At 41.3% G+C, this 22,770-nt stretch overlaps 2 protein-coding genes across 2 annotated transcripts in view; both read right to left on the bottom strand.

Moving 5' to 3' along the window:
- Positions 1-1,471: 1,471 nt before the first annotated feature.
- LOC139349078 (netrin-G2-like) lies at positions 1,472-9,355 on the bottom strand. The gene is made up of 4 exons (XM_070989564.1): positions 8,942-9,355; positions 6,994-7,161; positions 4,009-4,143; positions 1,472-2,886 (listed from the first exon to the last, which is right to left on the bottom strand). Exons 3-4 carry the CDS (start codon positions 4,124-4,126, stop codon positions 2,663-2,665), a joined length of 342 nt encoding a protein of 113 aa, XP_070845665.1. The 5' UTR covers positions 4,127-4,143; positions 6,994-7,161; positions 8,942-9,355; the 3' UTR covers positions 1,472-2,662.
- The window catches only part of LOC139348987 (sarcoplasmic reticulum histidine-rich calcium-binding protein-like), a 58,646-nt gene continuing 42,549 nt past the window's right edge, over positions 6,674-22,770 (bottom strand). Inside the window, exons 8-30 of the mRNA XM_070989425.1 lie at positions 21,384-21,770; positions 19,031-19,153; positions 18,502-18,594; positions 18,307-18,405; positions 18,031-18,141; positions 17,755-17,865; positions 17,482-17,577; positions 17,278-17,376; positions 17,010-17,108; positions 16,508-16,612; positions 16,247-16,357; positions 15,185-15,295; positions 13,353-13,463; positions 13,155-13,265; positions 12,935-13,033; positions 12,754-12,849; positions 12,527-12,643; positions 12,171-12,263; positions 11,892-11,981; positions 10,693-10,806; positions 8,942-8,992; positions 6,994-7,161; positions 6,674-6,687 (exon numbers count right to left, since the gene is read on the bottom strand). Coding sequence (XP_070845526.1) covers positions 6,674-6,687; positions 6,994-7,161; positions 8,942-8,992; positions 10,693-10,806; positions 11,892-11,981; positions 12,171-12,263; positions 12,527-12,643; positions 12,754-12,849; positions 12,935-13,033; positions 13,155-13,265; positions 13,353-13,463; positions 15,185-15,295; positions 16,247-16,357; positions 16,508-16,612; positions 17,010-17,108; positions 17,278-17,376; positions 17,482-17,577; positions 17,755-17,865; positions 18,031-18,141; positions 18,307-18,405; positions 18,502-18,594; positions 19,031-19,153; positions 21,384-21,770 — 2,609 coding nt within the window. The remainder of the gene's footprint in view (positions 6,688-6,993; positions 7,162-8,941; positions 8,993-10,692; positions 10,807-11,891; positions 11,982-12,170; positions 12,264-12,526; positions 12,644-12,753; positions 12,850-12,934; positions 13,034-13,154; positions 13,266-13,352; positions 13,464-15,184; positions 15,296-16,246; positions 16,358-16,507; positions 16,613-17,009; positions 17,109-17,277; positions 17,377-17,481; positions 17,578-17,754; positions 17,866-18,030; positions 18,142-18,306; positions 18,406-18,501; positions 18,595-19,030; positions 19,154-21,383; positions 21,771-22,770) is intronic.

The raw sequence follows: 22,770 nt of genomic DNA on the forward strand, positions 1-22,770 counted from the left end.
CTTGATTAGCAGTGGAATAATGGAATATAAATGCCAGCGCAGATTATTTTGTTCATAAATCCACTAAACTGAAGCTGTTGTAAGTTTGATTACAATTGGTTTCAGTGGGCAATTCTGAGGTGTAATATCCCTCTTACAAGCACCGTATACTGCGTTAGCCAGGTTAGCCATTTCTCTTTGCTTCCAGTTTTAATGCTAAGATAATCTAATTGATTGCTAGCTGCTGCATAATAATTAACATGCAGACATGAGAGTCGGATCTATCTTCTCATCTAACTTTTGGCTAGACAGTGAAACTTTCCAACAATATTAACTATTCTTTTAAGTTGCACTTTGTTAAGATCTCTCAGCCAGTGTGAACTCTTAATTTAGGACGTAGAATATGGTGATGGTCTAAACTGCATCACATCCCCCTCAGTCACAAATGTGATGTTTGAATTGTATCTAAACATCAAACGGCAGTCAGTCATTAATGCGTACAGCGTACTGCAATACATGTTCTGGCTACAAGCGCTACCCGCTCTTTGTTCAAACAATGAAATGTGTTCCTTTACATCATTTCTCAGTGTTCCACATTCATAAACTATTCCCTCCCAAGTCTCAGTTCTTGACACCATTCAGGCTCAGAAGGGATGAGCCCCATACAGAATAGGTAATACAGCTGCTACCAGCTCAGAAATAGAGGAGTAATACCAGAAGCCCCGTCTTGTCATTTCTCACTGGCTTAGTCTCACTTTTATCTTTGATATACATTGTATCCTGGTGTAATGCTGAACTCATGTCTCTTTATCCACTGTGTACCTGGACTGACTCAGCAATAGAGCATTTCTCAGCGAAAAGAACGTGAAGGACATTTTTGTTAAACACAGTGTACCACAGGAGCAGCCTTACAAACAGCGATCTGTGATTTCAAGTGTCAGCTTTCCACTGCATGGTACAGCTCGCCTGGACTCGACTACACTCACTCTTTTGTTTTTCCTTTGTCTAAAGTTGTGGCTATCCCCTGGTATTTGGTACTGTTTTTTGCTATCAGCTTGGTCGAGGTACCAAACAAGCTGTGCCGATACTAAACGGTGGAGTGAGGACGCTGCAGATTATGATAGGTCAGAGAAATTGCTACCTGGTACCTGTTACCAAAAGTGAGTTGAATCAGCCAAGCAGTTACACGCAGTGGAAACACGGCAAAGAAAAATGAGAAAATCTGGCCTCAGGGTCAATCTGTCTGTTTGTAGAGTGGAAAGTGTTTCTTAGTAGCCCATCACTTGTGCTGTGTCAAGCGACATTTTCAGATATAAAAACTCTTTGCAACTTTTATCAGAATAAAATAATTTATATTCTCTTCACAGGAAAGCAATTCTGTGTGATTGTCAGACAGACTGTTGGATTTCAAACTGGAATAATCTGTTTGCAATAATAAGCATTCAACACCATGTCCAAAGTGAATGACACAGATCAAATTAATGCCTTGGAGTAATGGCTCGCTTGTCTCAACTTGCTCTGTTTTTTTTTTTTTCATCCCGCTGGAAAAAAAAAAAAGATGTTAACAACATGTAATGGTGGACACCTGATTGAATGAAAAAAGTACAAGCAAGAAGGCAAAATAACAGTCATATTTACTGCAAGGTTTACACTCAGTGTAATAAAATGCTCATTTGGAATAATTGTAAATGTATTTTTTATAATTTATTGTAACTCCAAACAAAAATAATTTCTACAAAAAATATTCAAATAATGTCATATAATAATGATACGTGGTTGATATCTTTTCTCTCTTTTATATTTCTCATAATTCTGTTAAATTCTGCTTCCTGAATACTGTGTGAAGATTAAATCTCGCTAAGTGTGGCAACAATCACTCATTCCTATAACAACCATAATAGTGACTATTTTTTTTATAATTTGTAACCCCCTGGATATTATATAATATGTATAATCTCAGCGACTGTTAGTGGGCACATTAGATACAATGACTGAAGATATAATTTTAAAAAAATGCAGCAGAAATAGAATAAATGTCAAATCAAGTCTCATCTTTTAGAAGAAATGAAACCTGGTTAATATACTATGTAGGCCTCAGCAGCAGGATCAAACGCGCACCTCGCCTCTCGACCCGACCGTCATGTCGACATGTCTCGTGCTCTCAACGGAGTCTGACCACACGCACGTTGGCCGTCAGTCTAACTGAAGCGAGATCCTTAAATCAACCAAGAAAAAAAACAAAAAAGAAAAGGTCCTTGTGGTTACAACAGCCATTCCCTTTGAAGTGAAACAGTGGTGATTTAAGTGTTTCGTTTATGCTTTTTGGTTTGATGCACATTGCTCCAGCTCAGGAATAAAGGGAACAGTGGTTGGTATGATTTTTTTCCCCCCTTTGTCTGCATCTCTTTCTCTGAGGTCGCTCCCATTTTTTTTTTTTCTTTGTCCTTCTCGCACCTGAGCACACACTCAGTGTCATAACAGTCCTGTGAGGTGTGTGTGTATGTGTGTTTGAAAAGAGACTCAGGCTAGATAGTGTTGTGTGAGTGTGTGTGCTTTTGCGAGTGCTGCGGCGTGTGTTCGTCGGGTCCGTGACTAGGGCGGCCCTACCCACGCTGGGTCACCCCTCGTCTCACGTGCACACACATAAACACACACTCCTTGGTCTGAGGGGGGTTTTCGTGGCTCAGTGGGGAGTTAACGTGGCCAGCAGGTGGGCTAGCAGAGTGCAGAGCAGCAGGGTGGCCGTGGAGAGGTGCAGGGAGGAGGCGGTGTTGCAGTCCTTTCCCGCCTCGCAGCGGGAGTGTTGGCACAGTACCCCCTTAAACTCTGGAGGACAGATGCACTTCTGGTTCTGGTAGCATGTTCCTCCGTTCTGGCACAGGAGCATCTCCTCGTCGCAAATGTTAGCTGTGAGCGGAGATGAAAGCAGACAGAAAGAGCAGCAAAAGGAGAGGCAGGAAAAGGGGGAGAGTGATGGAATTGCAGAGGTAAGGAGAACGAGAGAGAAGAATTGGGAATAAAGAGGGCACAGCAAAGTGACAGAGTGACAGGCAGTGAAAGGATAGTGGGGGAGTAAAGTGCACAAAGACGAAAGAAAGATGTATTGGCAAAGAGAGAGACAGGTGAAGGAAGATAAGGAGGGGCGATGTTAGAAAAAGCATGATGGGAAACAGAGATATAGGGGGAGGAGAAGAATTCAGGGCAGAAAGAACAAAGTAGAAAAGAAAGCAAGGGGAAGGAAAGAGGCAAGATAAATTCTCCAGTCTTTGCCTCAGGGACAACAACAGGTAACACCTGCCTTTTTTGTTTTTGCAGCCCTTTTCTCTGTCTGTTTTTCTTGAGCCTACACTTTCTCAGGGTCAAGTTAAAATCATTGTTTCAAACCCAGCAGAAATACACTGCATGTGTGATATTTGTTAAGCAATGATTGGAGGAACAAGTAGCATCATTAAAATGCTATAAAAGGCATTAGGAAAAGCACAGAGGTAGTTGTACTGCACGAGATACTTGACCTAAAAATGTACTGAGAGAAAATAGAGGATCATGCTTCCATGACAAGAAATAATTATACAAAGTAAGATTTTTTTATTACACCAAAGGCAGTTGGCTCTGTAGCTTTTGAGTATTTGTAGTAAGATGTCAAATCTAAAACATATGGTACTACTATTTACTGCAATGTGTCCCACATTCGAGTAAATAAATCCACAGTTAAAATGCATGCCTGTGGAGGTTTAATATGTGTGTGTATGTGGAGGGTCTATGTGAGACTGAGGCCCCGACTACATGTTAGATGTTAGAGGAAGGCGATTCCCTGTAATGGGGTTAAGGAGTGACACGGTCATCAGTTAAAGGAGCAGCTGATGCTGCTAATGAGCCACATGATCTATTCCCATGGGAGTATAGAAAACATCGGAAGATGCACAAGCTAAATGGCACAATGCGCTCGCAAAGGTCCCGGAAGGCTACAACATTTGTTCATCCCTGGATTTTTTGACATGAACCCACCAAAAATCAGTCTCCTTTACTCACAGTAACAGCCTTGCTTCCAGTAGTATCCTGGGAGGCAGTCATCACACTTGGCCCCTGTGGCACCATCTTTGCACTGGCAGAAGCCCGTGCCGTTACACCGGTCATGAACAGAACCCATCTGGTTGCAGTTACACTCTGAAAGACGAGAGCGGAGGTGGAAAAAGAGATGGAGTCATTTAGAAATTCCTGCCTGCCTGCTTTTTGGGATGTGACCGAGAGCTTAATTAACTTAATCAAGTCGAAAATGTATGCATTTGTATTCAGACCACTGTTGTTGCTTTTGAAGCCCTGCTGCAGCACTACGCATGTAGCATGGAGGCTCTCTAAAGTAAAGAGATGTCCCACGATGCTGCAGAGATTCACACCTGAAGTTTTATTTCATCCCTAATGATTTCTATGTTATGCAAAAGCCCTGCCGAGATAATGTGATAAATGTAATGCTGCCTTGGCTGAAAACTGCTATGATGTAATCACATTTCAGTCAGCGTGTTGTAACTGCTATTGGATCCCACAGGTCTCATTATTTTCTCAGTACACAAACTGTCACAAGGTCTGCAAGAAGTTAAGATTTTTGAACAGTCTTCAAATTCACTGGCATTGTTTCCCCAAAAACAACAGCTGTAATACAGCCAGCAATACTGGGAAAAGACTACAGTGACTCCTGTCCGATCTAATCAGAAAAATAAAAAAACAGACGCCTTTGTCAGAAAATACTGTATACCTGTATATCAGATGCTGTTTGGGAAACTGATCCAATATAAATAGCACTGCAAGTTCTTTTGATCACAAAATATCTGCTTTCAAAGGCACTTGGTATAAGTGAGGGGAACATTTTGGTATTTTGAGGCAGTTAAAGGAAAAGCAGAGGTCTTTTTGTTGTCCTGTATAATAATAATTAAACTTAAGTTCATTCTGTTGAACGTCTCATGATTGAAATAGTTTATCAAACACCACAAACTCATATTCTCAGAAAACCCTTAACTCTCCCTTTCTACGAATCACAATAACCCGGCGATGTGATCAAACTATTTACAGTCATGTCAGATCAGTCTGAGATAGATGTACCTCTCAAGAGTTCACCTCTTTAGCACAAGATGACATTGAAGTTGTTGTTTTTTTTACATAAATGACTCATTTCTGCAAGTGATTATCATTTCAGATGCATATATCTACAGAAGATGACAGATATCCAGATCAGTGGTGGTTGGTAGCAGATTAGAGATGGTAGAAAAAGCTGCAGAGCTGCACATTTGTCAGTCAGTTAATGATAAACCAAAGTTTCTGTCATGATTTGATGTGAGCCGAGAGCTTGTCTTTCACTTAAACCCAAGATCAAATTAACTCGTTTAGTCTACAACGTATTATAAAATATTCATAAAAGTGAAACAAGCCAAGATGCCCAGATGACACAGACATAGAAATGCGGTTGATATCAGCGTGTTTGTGGCTCATGTGCATTAATGCTGGGATTCTATGCGAGCCACTGAGAGTGAATGTGTGTGGAGAATGCGAAGCTGTGTAAATGTCTGAGCAAACACATCAGTGTTTGGTTTCTTGCTCTAGAGACGCTGGTGTGAACTGATTTCTGTTGCCATGCTTGGTGTGCCAGTGTGCTGGCAGATGAGCTAATGGGGCCTTATTTGTGCTGACTCCAAGGCCTGGCCCTGTGTGCGCCTCAACCACATCAAGTTTACCCTCCAACCCCCTGCAGTCCACCTACAGATGGATCCAAATCAACACCAGATTTCAGCTCCACAGTTATGCAGAGTGACCTCTTATTAGGACATGCCCTTAATAAGACTGAGTTTCAAAAGAGTCAATACTCTGTGAAATCATACAAACAATGCGTGTCACTGTCCATTAAGATGTAAAATATCTTTTTACAGTAGAGTCTGAAAGTATTAGCAGTTGTTTAGCTGCATGTTTTTCTTTCTTTTTTTTGCTCTGTAATCTAGCGTGTGAAAGGAGGTTCAAGTGTTCAAGTGCCTTTCAGCTTTAAGGGTGCTTGAGGGTGTTTGAATCATTATTTTGTGAATAATGATGGGCTTCTAAACCTTTCTATTCATAGAGTAGTATCCTTAGATTAAGGACAATGCAGCAGGGTAGTGAACCTAAGCACTCAAAATGGTTTTATGTACAAACAATGAAAAGTTATGGACTGGCCAAGTCAACCAGCTGAGCATATTGTTGCCTGTGAAACAGTGCAGTGCAGGCCTGGAAGAGCAGAGATAAGACGTGCCACGATCGATCAGGGTCATATGTGTAGTCTGGCCAGTCACCCGACCAAGACAAGGCAAGGGTTTCTGGCAGTGTGATCGTTAAATCTGACACGGTCGCCATTGTTTAAGACAAAAAAATGTATAGTCTGAACCAGGGCTGAGAGAGTGGTGAGACTGAACCAAAACAGAGGAATAATGTTTGGAAAGACGCTTAAACATTCCATCGCCACTTGCCACCTTTCACATTACACACAGTCATATGATCCGTTGTGAAAATGAAATATTGATTACTGTAGCTTTGGAGTTATCTTAGCATTTCCAATTACTTTCTGTTACCCAAAGTAACCAGACAATGCATAAAAATGGGCACAATTTCTTCAATGATGCCAAAGAGGATAAACACACTCAACTTGAGTTTGCTTTAATCTCACGGCCATTGTTTCCTTTCAGATCCTAATCGCTGGAGCACAGAGCCAACACAACAACATGTGTTTTCTAAAAGTGTTAGGAAAGCACCTCTATAGCTGAAAAAAATGTTTGATACAAGTATTGTTTGTTGTTGTTTTTTTACTGTATGCATCGATTTGAAATTTCACTACTAGATGACCTTGAAGTGATGATTTTCACATAAAAAGTCTGTGTAGTTGCATGAATTTTAAAAGCAGTAACAACTACAGTATCTCACTGTTAATTACACATGACATGCACTCCACCGCTGTACCGACCAACACACAGAGACACACCGTCCCCCTCCATGCAGACTGACCGATGCAGACGCTCTCATCATCCAGTTCGGCGGAGGCGTTGCGGAAGTATCCCAGTCTGCAGTGTTGGCAGTTCTGGCCCCTGGTGTTGTGCTTGCAGCTGACACATGTGACGATGTTCAGGTAGTCGATGTAGCTGCAGCGGTTGGAGTGGCCGTAGCACTCACAGTCTAAAAGAAAAGAGATTGGAGTTTCTTTTGTTAGAGGATGATAGCTCAAGTTATTTAAAACTTGGGATAGGATGGCATTTTTAAGCATTCTCGTAGGATTCCTCTTTGACAGCAGGAAATGATAAACGACTTGCACGAACGGATCCGTCTTAAAGTTTTAGTCTTACACATCAGTGAACAAATGAATGACTGTGAGTGTGTTTTATGACTTGCCTTTCTGACTCTATATTGGTTCAATAAAGACAAACCACTCCCTCTCCATTCCTGCACTCACAGGTTTGCTGAGTCTGCTTCACTGGGCTGCACTGATTACTGATGGGAATTCCACTATCCTTTGTGCGTGTGCATGCTTGTTTGTGTATATGTGTGCTGGCGTGTGAGTACGGGCATGTTAATTGTGCCTGGGAATTTAACTGCATTACTGAATGAGTGGATTATAAGATACAGAATTATAACCTAGGGAGTTCGAGGTGAGCAGTACAGTACAGTAGGTGTTTTCAGCCTGACTCTAGGAAATCACTCTGACCCTGCTTAACCTGATAGAAAACCTCTATTGCCTCTCTTTTCGCCTTTTGCTTCTCATTTCCTCAGTCTTAAATCCTCTTTCATAAAGTGGTGCACAATCAGAGCTCTTAATTAAATTTTCTCTTTGTAATTCATGAATTATCTGAGAGGATTTGATTGCAGGTTTTATTCTACATGCTTGTACGCTTGATAAATTAAGACCTCTTCCAAATTTCACACCCTAAAACCAAAGCTGAAAAAATGATGCTGTGGGAATAGGGCATAATTTTCCCATAGAGAGAGAAATGAAAGCCTGATATCATTTACCTTAGGATCTGCATTGTGCAGAGAGGTGCAGCGAGAGGTGGAGGGGTGTTGCTCTACATTCTCGCTACGATTATCTTGGCTGAGGCTGGTACCTAATTAAGGTTTTATTAAGCTTTAGAAGTTGGCTGCAATACTGTGCTGCAAGGCATCACTGTCCTCTAAAGAGGCGTTTACCAGGCATGTTTATGCAAATACACATTTAAATGCACATTAAAAAGTCGGAGTTTAGCTGTTTAATCAGCCGTCACATTATTATTTTATTATTGTTTGGTTGATGATGCCAGCTGAAATATTAATGAGCTGGTTTAAAGGAAGCCAGAGAGAGGAGCACCATAAAGTGCCTCTCTCAGCACTGAGGGAACCATGCTAGCAGTGAGGGAAGAACTGCCTAATTAAATATAAATGGCCAATTACTCCACAGACTAGAGAGGCAATGGGACATTGTTCCACAAATTAACGTTACGAGTCAAGATGCTGCTTTATTGGTGTTTATCAATTGTGAATTGTTAACGGTGAAATACATTGACAGAGAGAGAGCGAGAGCTGCCTGCTTCAAAGAGTGAGTGTGAGGTTGGTATATTTGGTATATATGATATATTTTGCTAACAAGCATCTTCTCTAAAACCAATAAAACAGGAGTGTCATGTAGGTGGTTGTTTGATGATTTAATATGAATTTAAAGTCTAAACACTTACCTTGATTGTGCACATAAGGCAAACACAACCACGAGGGAGTCACAGATGCATGGGGAAGGAATGAGCAAAATGAAAAACATAAAACGTGCAGTGGCAGGAATTTTTCCACAGGTTTTCTACTAGAAAAACAGCATCCAAATGACAGAAAGAGTTTACAATCCTCTGATCTGAAGCAACGAATCCGGAGGATTTAACCGAGCTCAAATTTCCTGTCTGTACATTCAAACCACGTGCTGCTCCTGTTGGTCTCTTACCTTTGAAATCATCATATATGATCCCAAACAACTGTCTGGCCTGGGGCTCTCCTGAGATCAAGAGTTTCAGAAGTCCTTGAGGGATGAAGGAATCTTTGTTTAAGACTTGTCGACCATATCATTCACTGTGCTACTTATCTACGGCACTATACCTTCAAACAGCTGGGGCAGGTATACTGTAGCCTATAGGTCACTGTCAGTACTACAAAGGTGGATGGGATTCCCACTAGATTCTACCTTAAAGACAGGGTTTGCTTTGTTCTATAAAGCTGACATAATCTTCACCTAGTGCAGTGTTTCTTAACTGGTTGGGTAGAATCCAAAAGACGTCCTCAAGATTTTATGAGAGTCAAAGACCAACTGTTGCACTGCAGCTGACTCAGGTTATTAATGTCAAATCTGATTCTGACAGCTTAATATTTGACCATTTTTGGACTGGAAACTGCTGTGTTTTTAAAGGATATGATTGATTTTAAGTTTAATACATGCAATAATTTTCAGAACACTCCAGAAAAATCAACTCGAAATCTCTTTCTTCTGTCCTGGAGCTTTTGATCTCCAAGAAGGTCGCTAACTGTATTTTCCAAGGTCAAGAATGAACTCTCAATCTCAACTGTGGACGATGGAATATGAACGAGAAGTCGAAGCAAACTCCATCTGCTGTAGAAGATTGTGTGGTATGATCAAAAGCTCCCGAACAACTTCTAATCAACCCTGAAAAAAAGCGGATTCTGAGTTCAGATTAAAAAAAAAAAAAGCATTTAGACCCCTTAAACACTGCAGCCTAAGGTGACTAAGGAGATGAAAAAATGTCAGTTTGATGATTCGACCAAGAAAATGATGACTAATCTGTGGGCTCAAATGATTCAAGTAGCCACATTTAATGAAGCTATAAATGCAACAGTGTGTCACCCATTAACCTCATCATGATAAATTTGGATCACAATGTGCAACCAGTTATGAATCACTGTGCTATTATACCACATGTTCAAATTTTACCTTTCCTTTTCTCTCTTTCTCTCTCTTCTCTCTCTTCATCCTCTTTCCCATGAGTGTGTTTTGGGGTCTCATGTCTGTGTCTTTCCCACTCATGTTTTTCAGTGACATGGTGCACTACAAAAGAGCAACAACTTGCAGATCAATCTATATTGACGTCGCACAGATTATCTCAGGCTGTTTTACCAAACGACAGCGGCAAGACAACAACATCCAATTTGGTAATGTAGATCCTATTTGCATATATTCTAATGTCACTGATTAATGTTAGATGCTTATGGGTATTTAGAACACTAAGGACCCATTTTTTAATTTGAGAAGTATCATCCAAGTGTCAGAAAACGGAAAACGCTCTTACCGTCTCAAATAAATTGATCAGACAAGACATGAGGGTACTAAAAATTTACATTATACTTAACACAGAAACTACCTTGTGTCTATTTCAAGAGCATTTTCAAAGTAAAATTCATCTTTTTCAAGTCTGTTTTTTATTTCATGCCCCGCAGTCATTGTCTCATATAAACATAAGGCGTGACAGTTGGTACCAAATTAAGATTTAGCCTGATAGCGCATGTTGACTGACAGGCTATCATGTAGTTAGAGATAAATTTAGATACGTGCGTTGTTTCCACTTTCCATTTTTCCCTATGAGCTGCCAGCTTTAACATGTGGTGAGAGTTTATGTACTGCGGCACCATTGATAATCTACTGTATGTGTACTGTAACATTTCCACCGCTGCATGTAAAAGAGATACCTCTGTTTTCAGCTTTTCTTTCTGTATGCTCCTGCCTTTTCTCCCCGTGCTCAGATGAGGAGGTCGTCTTGTGGCCGTGAGTCTCATGAATGTGTCCCTCAAAGTTATGGGAGACTGAAACACCGGAATCGTTATTCACATAACAAGCAAAAAACATTGTATGTGAATATTCTACAGGCTCTTTTCTTAACAAGCTAAACAATAATTAGTGGTGGAGTTTCCCCATGGGCCATTTGTCTTTCAAAACGAATAGGTGTGAGTGTTAGTTACATACCATAACTCCAGATTCTAACAGTAAAAGCACAGTCCTCTAAGGCTATTGCCAGTGGGTTCATCCCTTGCTTGCGCTTACACAGACTGAAAACTCTTAGTCATCTACTACATGGGCTCCACCTTGGTCTCACCTTGAGTATAAGTTGAGCTGAAGCCAGACAGTCAGCTCCCAAAAACACCTTTTTCTGGTGTTCCCACAGCTTTGAGGCTGCACCTGTATGTTCTGATTCATATAGACTTCACTCTCTAAGGTTATTGCTAGCGAGATAAAGGCCAAGCAGGATGTGGTCCATGCCCCATTGGGTGTTCACACACAACACACAGCAACTTCAGGAGAAGTCAATAACCACTCCATACCTTGCCAGTACATCACAGTACATTGGTTACACACTGTCGCAGTCCAGCATAGAGCAGAGTAGGCGAGAAAACGACTCTCCATGCACCGAGAGGCATGAGGGAGAGCGCACAGTTAAAGTGTCCCCAAATAACAATCACTGCGAGTGAAAACACTCAATACAGAGCGAGTCATCGAAAAACAAGAGACATCCCGCAGATAAACACTAATGAAAGAGCAGTGGGAGTTAATAGATAATTAGAATAGTTTGAAATAGAGTAAGCCCTCTTTCAAATACAGCATCTTAAGACATGAGTGGAAAGCACTGCGTTTAGAACATTTTTACAAACATAGCTGAAGCATGTCATGTGATATTCTATTCAGTACATTTTAAGAACAAATATGACCGGGATCATTACAGAAAGTTGCACATTTAATCTATTAAATCTATTTATATTTAGAATTAAATTAAGAATTTACTGTTTACTGACAGACTGCTATGTTGATGAACAGACCCAGATCCATTAATTTCTACTGTTTATAAAGAGTCAATCTACAAGAATATTGCTGCCACTACATACAAAGAAGATACCTTTTCTTTCTGTATGCTCCTCTTCCCCATGCCCAGATGTTGTTTTATGCCCATGAGTCTCATGTACGTGGCCCTCAGACTTGTGGGAGACTAAAACACCACAGTTGTGTTTGAAGTAAAAAGCAAAACATGTCATGAGGTAAATTTGATATGCTCTTTTGTCAGAAACTGGTTTCCAGGGGGGATTTTGTGCTGAAATTGTGGTGAAAGTTTGTCCTCATTACAGATAACTACAGTATATAAAACATTGCCATTGCTGTTGTACACATGAGCATATACCTGTATGCCTCTCCTCTTCCCTTTTCTCCCCGTGCCCATGTGAGGTTCTGTGGCCGTGGGTCTCGTGTCCATGTCCCTCAAAATTGTGGGAGACTGAAATGCCATGATCGTGAACATAAGAAAAAAAATATCTTCTGATCCTGTTTCTTCACCAACCCAAACAATAACGCTATGATGCCAGTGCCAAATTAAGATTTCAGCTTTATGGCTTCATTTGACATAAAGGGTATAATGTTAAGGGTTTTAAGAGTTAACTTTGAGGCCATTTGTTGCTATAAGCTTACAGGTTCAACTCGCTGTAAAAGTTTAGCACCGCATCATAAACTCGAGCATCTACAAGAACCTTGCCAAGATACCTTTCGTTTCAGCGTTTCTTTCATTATGCTCCTCCTCGTGCCTTTCCTCCCCGTGCCCGTGAGAGGTTGTTTTGTGGCCATGAGTCTCATGTATGTGTCCCTCAGACTTGTGGGAGACTGACACACAGCATTTTTCATTGGCATAGCAAGCAAAAATTGCATATTTCCAATACTACATGCAACTACAGCTAGCCACAGCTGCCGCTACATTACATATAAGCATGTACCTTTATGCTCGTGATGCCTTTCCTCCCCATGCCCAGATGAGGTTGTTGCTTTGTGGCCATGAGTCTCATGTATGTGTCCTTCAGACTTGTGGTGGACTGAAACACCAGAGTTTTTGCAGTTTCCCATTATCAGGGGCACATTTTTTAAATGCAAGTTGCCAAGTTTGACTTAAGGATATACCTCCATGCCCGTGCTCGTGCCTTTCCTCCCCGTGCTCAGATGAGGTTGTTGTTTTGTGGCCATGAATGTCATGTCCATGTCCCTCAGACTTGTGGGGGACTGAAACACCGTAATTGTCAATGTAATAACAACCAAAAATTAGGTCTACTGCACATCTGATATATAAATCTATATATAGTAGTAAATTTATAGTCTCCACTACTACAAGTAGAAACTATACCTGTGTGCTCAGTTTTTCTTTCCTCTTCCTCCCTTTTCTTCCCATGCCCATATGAAGTTGTTGCTTTGTGGCCATGAGTCTCCTGTACATGACCCTCAAAATGATGGGAAACTGACACACCACAATTGTCACTATCATAACAAGCAAAAAAAATTAGGTGTTTTAGCAGATTTCCACCACTACATATGAAAGTTATACCTTTCCTTTCAGCTTTTCTTTCCTCTTCCTGCCTTTCCTCACCGTGCCCGGATGAGGTTGTTGTTCTGTGGCCATGAGTCTTGTGTGCATGACCTTCGGGCATGTGTGGACCTGATGCACCACAGTTGTCATTGTCAGAGGCAAAGCCAGCAAGGAAGCACAAAGTTTAGATCTGTTTTTACATTTTTAATTTTCTCAGGGGCCCATGTCTTGCATCAGTTGACAAGTTTAAGTCAAGGTGAAAAGTTTATCTACTGTGTATTTCCATCACTACTTGTTAACTACAGTTAGCTGCCACTATAGCACATATAGGCATGTACCTTTATGCTCCTGCTCCTCCCTTCTCTCCCCATGCTCAGATGAGATTGTAGTGTGATGGCCATGAGTCTCATGTCCATGTCCATGTCCCTCAGCCTTGTGGGAGACTGAAACACCACAATTGTGATTGAAATAACAAGCAAAAAGGAGGTATATTTTATATGCTCTTTTCTCAGGAATCTTAAGAATAACACTATGACACTGCTGTTGGTGTAAAATGAAGCTCCAGCACCATAGCTTAAATAGACTGACCATTATACCACCCACAGTTTTCTCAGTTTCCCATTATCTGCTGTAAGTTGCCATGTTTAACTTGTGGGGGAAGTTTAGCCTATTTGCTGCATATTTCCAGCACTACAGGCAACCTGTCTTTAGTTTCCTGTTATTTCATATTTGACTCCTATCTACTGCACATTTCCATCACTGCACGTTTACTACAGTTAGCCACAGCCACCGCGACAGTATCTATAATGATGTACCTTTATGCTCCTGCTCCTCCCTTCTCTCCCCATGCTCAGATGAGGTTGTTATGTAATGGCCATGAGTCTCATGTCCATGTCCATGTTCATGTCCATGTCCATGTCCCTCAGACTCATGGGAGACTGAAACACCACAATTGTGATTGAAATAACCAAAAAAAAGGTACATTTTATATGCTCTTTTCTCAGAAATCTTAAGAGTAACACTATAAAGCTTCTGTTGGTGTTAAATTCAGATACAATACCATACCTCAAATTGACTTTTATACCACCCACAGTTTTCTCTGTTTCCCATTTTCTGCTGTAAGTTGCCATGTTTAACTTGTGGGGGAAGTTTAGCCCATTTGCTGCATATTTCCAACACTACAGGCAAACTACAGTATACTTGCTATCACTACATATAGAAATACCTGTCTTTAGTTTCTCTTTCTTTTTTCCCTTTTGACTCCCATCTACTGCACATTTCCATCACTGCACGTTAACTACAGTTAGGCACAGCTGCCGCTACAGTACCTATAATGATGTACCTTTATGCTCCTGCTCCTCCCTTCTCCCCCCATGCTCAGATGGGGTTGTTGTGTGATGGCCATGAGTCTCATGTCCATGTCCATGTCCCTCAGACTTATGGGAGACTGAAACGCCACAGTTGTGATTGAAATAACCAAAATGAAGGTAAATTTTATATGCTCTTTTCTCAGAAATCTTAAGAGTAATACCATAAAGCTTCTGTTGGTGTTAAATTAAGATACAATACCATAGCTTAAATAGACTATTATACCACCCACAGTTTTCTTAGTTTCCCATTTTCTGCTGTAAGTTGCCATGTTTAACTTGTGGGGGAAGTTTAGCCTATTTGCTGCATATTTCCAACACTACAGGCAAACTACAGTATACTTGCTATCACTACATATAAAAAATAACCTGTCTTTAGATTTCTGTCATTTCATATTTGACTCCCATCTACTGCACATTTCCATCAGTTCATGTTAACTACAGTTAGCCACAGCCGCTGCTACAGTACCTATAATGATGTACCTTTATGCTCCTGCTCCTCCCTTCTCTCCCCATGCTCAGATGAGGTTGTTGTGTGATGGCCATGAGTCTCATGTTCATGTCCATGTCCATGTCCCTCAGATTTATGGGAGACTGAAACACCTCAATTGTGATTGAAATAACAAGTAAAAAGGAGGTAAATTATATGTTCTCTTTTCTCAGAAATCTTAAGAATAACACTATGACATTACTGGTGGTGTGAAATTAAGATTCAGCACCATATCTTAAATAGACTGACTATTATGTCACTGAACAGATACATTTACATACAATTTTCTCTGTTTCCTGTTCTCTGCTCTAAGTTGCCGTGTTTAATTTGTGGGGGAAGTTCAGTGTATTTACTGCACATTTTCATCACTACAGGCATACTACAGTATACCTGTTATCTCTAGGTATAAAAAAACCCCCTGTCTTTAGTTTCTCTTTCTTTTCCTCTTTGACTCCCCTCTACAGCACATTTCCATCACTGCACGTAAACTACAGTTAGCTGCAGCTGCCACTACAGTACCTATAATGATATACCTCTAAGCCCGTGCTCATGTCTTTCCTCCCCGTGCTCCGATGAGGTTGTTGTGTGATGGCCGTGAGTCTCATGTCCATGTCCCTCAGACTTATGGGAGACTGAAGCACCACAGTTGTGATTGAAATAACAAGCAAAAAGGAAGTAAATTTAAAATGCTCTTTTCTCACAAATCTTTAGAATAACACTGTGACACTACGGGTGGTGTAAAATTGAGATTCAACACTGTAGCTTAAATTGGCTAACTACTGTACCACGCATGAGATATATTTGGATACAGTTTTCTGTGTTTCCTATTTTCAGGAGCCCGTTTTTTGCTGCAAGTTGCCATGTTATCTTGTGTGGAAGATAGCCTGTTTGCTCAGCATATTTCCATAGCTACAGGCAAACTACAGTATGCTTGGTGTCACTACATATATAAAGTACCTGTCTTAGGTTTCTCTCTTTTTCCTCTTTGACTCCCATCTACTGCATGTTAACTACAGTCAGCCATAGCTGCTGCTGTAGTACCTAAAAGCATGTACCTTTATGCTCCTGCTCCTCCCTTGTCTCCCCATGCTCAGATGAGGTTGTTGTTTGATGGCCATGAGCCTCATGTCCATGTCCATGTCCATGTCCCTCAGACTTATGGGAGACTGAAACACCATGGTTATGATTGAAATAACAACAAAAAAAGAAGGTAAATTTTCTATGCTCTTCTCTCAGAGTAGAAATATGACACTACTGTTGGTGTCAAATTAAGGTTCAGCATCCTAGCCGTTGCTGCAGCTTATCTATGCATGTACCTTTATGCTCTTGCTCCTGTCTTCTCTCCCCATGCTCAAATGAGATTGATGTGTGATGGCCATGAATCTCATGTCCATGTCCATGTCCCTCAGACTTATGGGAGACTGAAACCCCACAGTTAAGATTGAAATAACAAGAACAAAGAAGGTACATTGCATTGCTCTTTTTTTTTTTTTTTTTTAAGAAATCTTAAGAGTAAAACTATGACACTACTGGTCATGTCAAATATTCAGAACCATATCTTAAACTGACTGTTATGTCAAAAAAAGATAATTTCTATACAGTTTTCTCAGTTTCCCATTTTATGCTTTAAGTTCCAATGTATAACTTTTAATCTTTTTACTGCATATTTCCATCACTACAGTCAAACTATAGTATAATTGTTTATCACTACGTTTCCTTTCTTTTTCCTCTTTGACTCCCATCTACTCCATATTTACATTACTGCACATTCACTACAGTTAGCTATAGCGGCTGCTATAGTACCTATACTGTATGTACCTTCATGCTCCTGCTCCTCCCTTCTCTCCCCGTGCTCAGATGAGGTTGTTGTGTGATGGCCATGAGTCTCATGTCCGTGTCCCTCAGACTTATGGGAGACTGAAACACCACAATTATGATTGAAATAACAACCAAAAACTTCTTTCCCACCTAAACAACCAATAAACCATATCTATTTTTTAAACATATTTCTCTCCATCCTTTCCACTGGTCAAGCTAACTCACCAGCTAACTTTACAGCACCACTACAGTATAAATAAGGATGTACCTTTATGCTCCTCCATGTGCCTTCCTTCCCCATGCTCAGATGAGGTGGTTGTTTTGTGACCATGAGTCTCATGTTCATGTCCCTCAGACTTGTGGGAGACTGAAATGCCACATATTTCATTGACACAAAGCCTGTGTACTCCATCTTTCCACACTACAGTTAGCTACAGCTACAACTACAACTACAGTGTATATGAGGATATACCTTTATGCTCCTCCATGTGCCTTTCTTCCACATGCTCAGATGAGGTTGTTTTATGGTCATGTGTCTCATGAACATGTCCTTCATACAGGTGAGAAACTGAAACACCATAATATGTGTTAATATAACAAGCAAAGACATGAGACATTTCTGGTGTGTCTTATTTCTGAGCCTACTTTACACCGTGAGCTGCCAAGTTTAACTTGTGAGGAAAGTTTATCTGCAAGCCAACTACAGTATGTAAATCTAGGAGAACACTGCCTCCACTACATATACCTTTCCTTTCAGCTTTTCTTTCCTCCTCCTGCCTTTTCTCCCCGTGCTCAGATGAGGTTGTTGTGTGATGGCCATGAATCTCGTGTACGTGTCCCTCAGACTTGTGGGAGACTGAAATGGCACAATTGTCATTTAAATAAGCAAATTCTGGATTTCTACCATGTTGCGCTGTGAGTTGCGAAGTTTGGTCTACTGCACATTTGAACAAGTAAACTACAGTATATACGTATTTTAGTAGATTTATATGATCTCCACCTCTTCACATAGAAGATATACCTGTCTCCTCGGCCCTTCTTTCTTTCTCCTCCTCCCTTTTCACCCCGTGCTCAGGTGAGGTTGTTTTGTGGCCATGAGTCTCATGCGCATGTTCCTCAGACTTGTGGGAGACTGATAGACAAAATTTCTCATTGGCATGGCAAGCGAAAATTCTGCTGCATCTGCTTTATGTTGCCAGGTGTAACTCATTGTGAAAGTGTATCTAGTGCATATTTACATCACTATGGTTCACTACAGTTTGCCACAGCCACCACTACAGCACATACAGGCATATACCTTTATGCTCCTCCTCCTCCCTTCTCTCACCATGCCCAGGTGAGGCTGCTGTTATGTGGCCATGAGTCTCGTGTACGTGTCCCTCAAAACTATGGGAGACTGAAACGCCACAGTGGTAATTGACATAGCAAGCAAATCCTTGATGTAAATTTTATTAGAAGATTGCCACCACTACATACTGCATGCATGAGATACCTTTACTTCCCTCCTCCTCCCTTTTCTCTCCGTGTTCAGATGAGGTTTTGTGGCCGTGAGTCTCATGGACGTGTCCCTCAGACTTGTGGGAGACTGTCACACCACAATCATCAGTGACAACAAGCAACAGCGTCTTATGGTATAAATTTTCCATGCTCTTTTCTCCCCACCACATCCCGAACAATACATAACTGTCTGGCCGTTTCTACTCCATCTGTTTTCATTTCTTGCCCCCCAGTTTCAGTCATTGTCTCAGATATAAACACGACACTGGGGTTGGTGCCAAAATTATGATTTAGCTGTGTCGGTATGTTGACTGACAGACTATCATGTCGGTGAAGAGATAAATTTAGATACTTCTGCTGTTTTCAGTTTTTACGGTCCCACTTTTCACTGTGAGCTGTCATATTTAACTCATAATAAAAGTTTATATACTGCATATTTACTTGTTTATACTTGCTGCACCAAAAGTCCACTACAGTATATAAATCTACAGGAACATTGCCACAACCATGTATAAAAAAAATACCTGTCTTTTCAGTAATTCTGTCTTTTTCCTCCTCGTCCTCCCCCCTTTTCTCACCGTGCTCAGATGCGGTTGTCGTTTTGTGGCCATGAGTCTCATGTGCATGTTCCTCAGACTTGTGGGAAACTGTCACGCCACAGTCGTCATCAACACAACAAGAACAGACATGGTATGAGGTATTTTACATGCTCCTTCCTCAGCAGCCTGAACAATAAGAACTTTATAATTAGGCTGATACTGCAGTGGGTAAAGATTACTGATATCGTCTGCCTTTCTCTCCCTTCCCGTCTTCCTCAGAGACCTTGTTTTCCTTTTCTCTTCCTTTCTCTGTCTGTCAGATAGTGGATTGCCCCATCAGGGGCCTCAGCCCTGGGCTTGGGAAAAAGCTGTGAGAGTCAGAGAGGCTTGAGAAACTCCTTCATCACTACACTTTCAGTCTGGGTGTGAAAGAAATGACATGCACTTCCTTTTATCTGAATGTCATGAAGTTTTCTGACAGACACTTGTTCTAACTCTCCATATGAGCTTGTTTCTTTGTTCCCTCCCATACCAGAAAAAGAAGATCTGCCTCTGCTCTCGTGTTTCTACTGTATTTACCCAAAATATTAATATTCACAGGATGCTATACACTGTTTTGTATGACAGTAACTTCTTCTCACGGGTTTGCTCCCTTGTGTTGAGATTCAGTGTTCTCTCTGGTGCTGCACTCACACAAAACATCTCAAATCAATATAGGTACTAGAGATAACTTAGCACACACATCCTGCTTTTACTGCATTTTTAATTGTCTCATGCTCAAATTTCCCCTTTCCTTCCCGTTTTCTGTGTATGTTCCACTTTCCCAGAGGGCATTATGCCATTCCCAGGATCCTTTGCTTCTGATTTTTGGGCTACAGTGAGCACAAATGAAAGAGGAGAGATGTGAAACTAGTTCAGTTTATGGATCACGCCTCCTCCTCCTTTTACCTTTCCATTTACTGCACACAGGCACAATTCAATAAATCAAGATAACACAGTCCTCCTCACAGAGATTATTAAGACTAAAAATACAGATAACCAATCGCGTGAAGCCATCACACCATGCACGTCATTGAGGGACTAATGATTATCAGACCGCCAGAGAATACACTGCTGCATGTCTCCATCTGTGTTTCCCCTTGAGGTGTTTTTGTACAGGCGATATACATCTCAAGTTATTCTTTTTCAGAAGGGGGCATCCTGCAAGCATCCTACTCCCCTGTGGAGCATCCCCCTTCAGGCTACCTCCCACCCACTCGCTCCCCTTCATCCCTCCCCCCTCCCTGGGGCTCCGGTGAGACAGGATGCCAGCAGCTGTTCTCACAGCACCCTGGACCATTTCACACAACTGGCATCATGCCATCATTACATCTCATCAAAGTAACCCCCGCCTACCTCTAGTCATGTCCGAATCTGGCCCCACTAGACCTGCTCTCTCACACATCTGCCACAGCAGCACACACGTGCACACACACGCCGGCTGGAGAAAAAAAAAAAGCTCTCTTGTGGGAAAGCAGGATATCCGAATCTCAGTTGTTTCAAAGGCTGATGTTGCACAGCAGTGAGCGTAAACGCATTTAATCTCAGAAACCCATGCTGCCTTAGGGGGGAGGTAGGGGTGATTCGAACCGTTCTTGGCATTCATCTCAATCAGCTCAGCACGAACCGTCTGACACCGGCAGCCAGCTACACTGACTGAAAGAAGGGACCTCAAAGACCATGTGATCCTCTTATTTTTAACTTGACACTTCTGACATAGTAAGTCAGTTGAGGTTAATTTTGGGGGATGTTTTGGGCTTAGTCCTGATTCTGTCTCCTGTTAGCTCATCATATCTTTACGTCACCCTGATCCTGTAGCTGGTGCTCCACAATCCTCTCAGTGTCTCTGAATGATGCAAAGACAATACCAACTGAACTCAGACTCTCACAAACCTTCCTCCGTCAGTCCTCACACACCCTCTTTTTTTCTCTCTCTCTCTCTCTCTCTGTCTCTCTCTCTCTCTCTCTCTCTCTCTCTCTCTCTCTCTCCACAGCTCGAAACTGCCTCTCACTCACTCATCCACATTAACTAGATTTCACAGCCACTACCTAAATTGAATAATCGTCTCTGGCATGCAATATGATGCTGAACAGCATAAAATTATGATAGCTTGTGTATATGAGCATGTTAGTGACTTTCACCTCCTGAAAATTGTCCATTTCAGAGGGGTTCCACACCATAAAACCATCATGCTGGCTGAATATGAAAATGATCTCCTGATTCTAAATGAGATTACTCTATTTTCTGGCAGCCTCTGCTCTACATCTACTGTCATCTAGAGCTATGGGCGTGCCTTACCTCCTCTCTCGCTATGCCTCAGCTCTGAGTGTTTTTCCTCAGTTTCGACCGGGCCTGTGTGATGGTGAACGTGAGTCGGGGCATGGAGGATGGACTCTGCTGTGGTTGAATGGTGATGATGATGATGATGATCAACAACCAAATGATGTGTGGACTCCTTTGGTGCTGGGTGAGACAGATGTGAATGTTGAGGGATTATTTCTGAGTGTGTGAACTCTGGTGTCAGGGAAACTCTGTGCTCCTCTGAAGGAGGGAGAACCTCTGCCGTAACAGGAAGTGTGTCAGTTTCTCCCATGGGTGCTAGTGGAGCCTCAGACAAAGGGCTTGTGGGTAACACGGCGTCTGTTCGCGAGGTTGAGCTGGTTTCTGCTGGTGGAGCTCTGGTGTCTGTTGCGTCAGTTGCATGAGGACAGAAAATGGAAATGCAATGAGGAATGAGCAGGCTAAGACATTAGCATAAGAGATGCTGTCTCAGATTGTTTATCCAAAGAAAGCTTTCCCTTCCTAGCTTTCTGTTTTTTCTTGAAATGTGCACATATACACTCACGCAAGCATGCACATTCATACACACAGAAGTGAGAACACACAATGAAAGTGTGATTTCACACTGCTGAGATAGGCTAAACTCAAAAGCTGTTCCACAACCCTTTCAGTGCTGGAGAATTGTGTTTTTTCTGCAGAACACAGTGACTGTTAAAGGTGTGACTATTGTTAATATGGTTCTAAGAATGAAATCACACACTGTTTGTCAAAGTGTATTACTCTGTTTTACACTTCCATTGTTGTGTATGCATGTGTGCATATGTGTTTGCACACACTCAATTTTGTCATCTCTAAATCTGAGAGATGAAGTTAGCACTGAAAAATAAGGGAAAGGTTCATCTCCCACCTTCACAGCAATGAATCAATAAATGTAGTACTGTACAGTAGTACAATGTACTGAGTTCATGTATTCAGACATAATCTGAATACACAAAACCACTGGTAGAATTTTCCCTATTCAATAAATGTTTCTGATGTCCTGCCTAATCACTGCACTATTTTCCACTAATGTGAATCTAAAATGGTTCGGTGGCCACATTTTTATTCAGCAGTCAGTTAATGAGAGGAAATAACATAATCATGATGCCAGACATTCAGCTTTGTGGCTGCGGCACTGTTCCTTGTGTATTGTAACATTTTCTCAAATTTCTCCATTTACTGGTCTAGTAGTAACTGATAATAAGCATTTATAGTCAGTCACTACAGGTATCTGACCATACGATATATGGTCTCTGATCTGCACTTGGTACTTAAACCACATGATGTGAACAAGACCAACTACATCAAAAGCCACTTTTTCACTGTATGTTATGGCTCGACTCTACTCCCTATTGTTTCTCCCTCA

This window comes from Chaetodon trifascialis, chromosome 20, assembly GCF_039877785.1.
Source record: "Chaetodon trifascialis isolate fChaTrf1 chromosome 20, fChaTrf1.hap1, whole genome shotgun sequence".
Classification (NCBI taxonomy): domain Eukaryota; kingdom Metazoa; phylum Chordata; class Actinopteri; order Chaetodontiformes; family Chaetodontidae; genus Chaetodon; species Chaetodon trifascialis.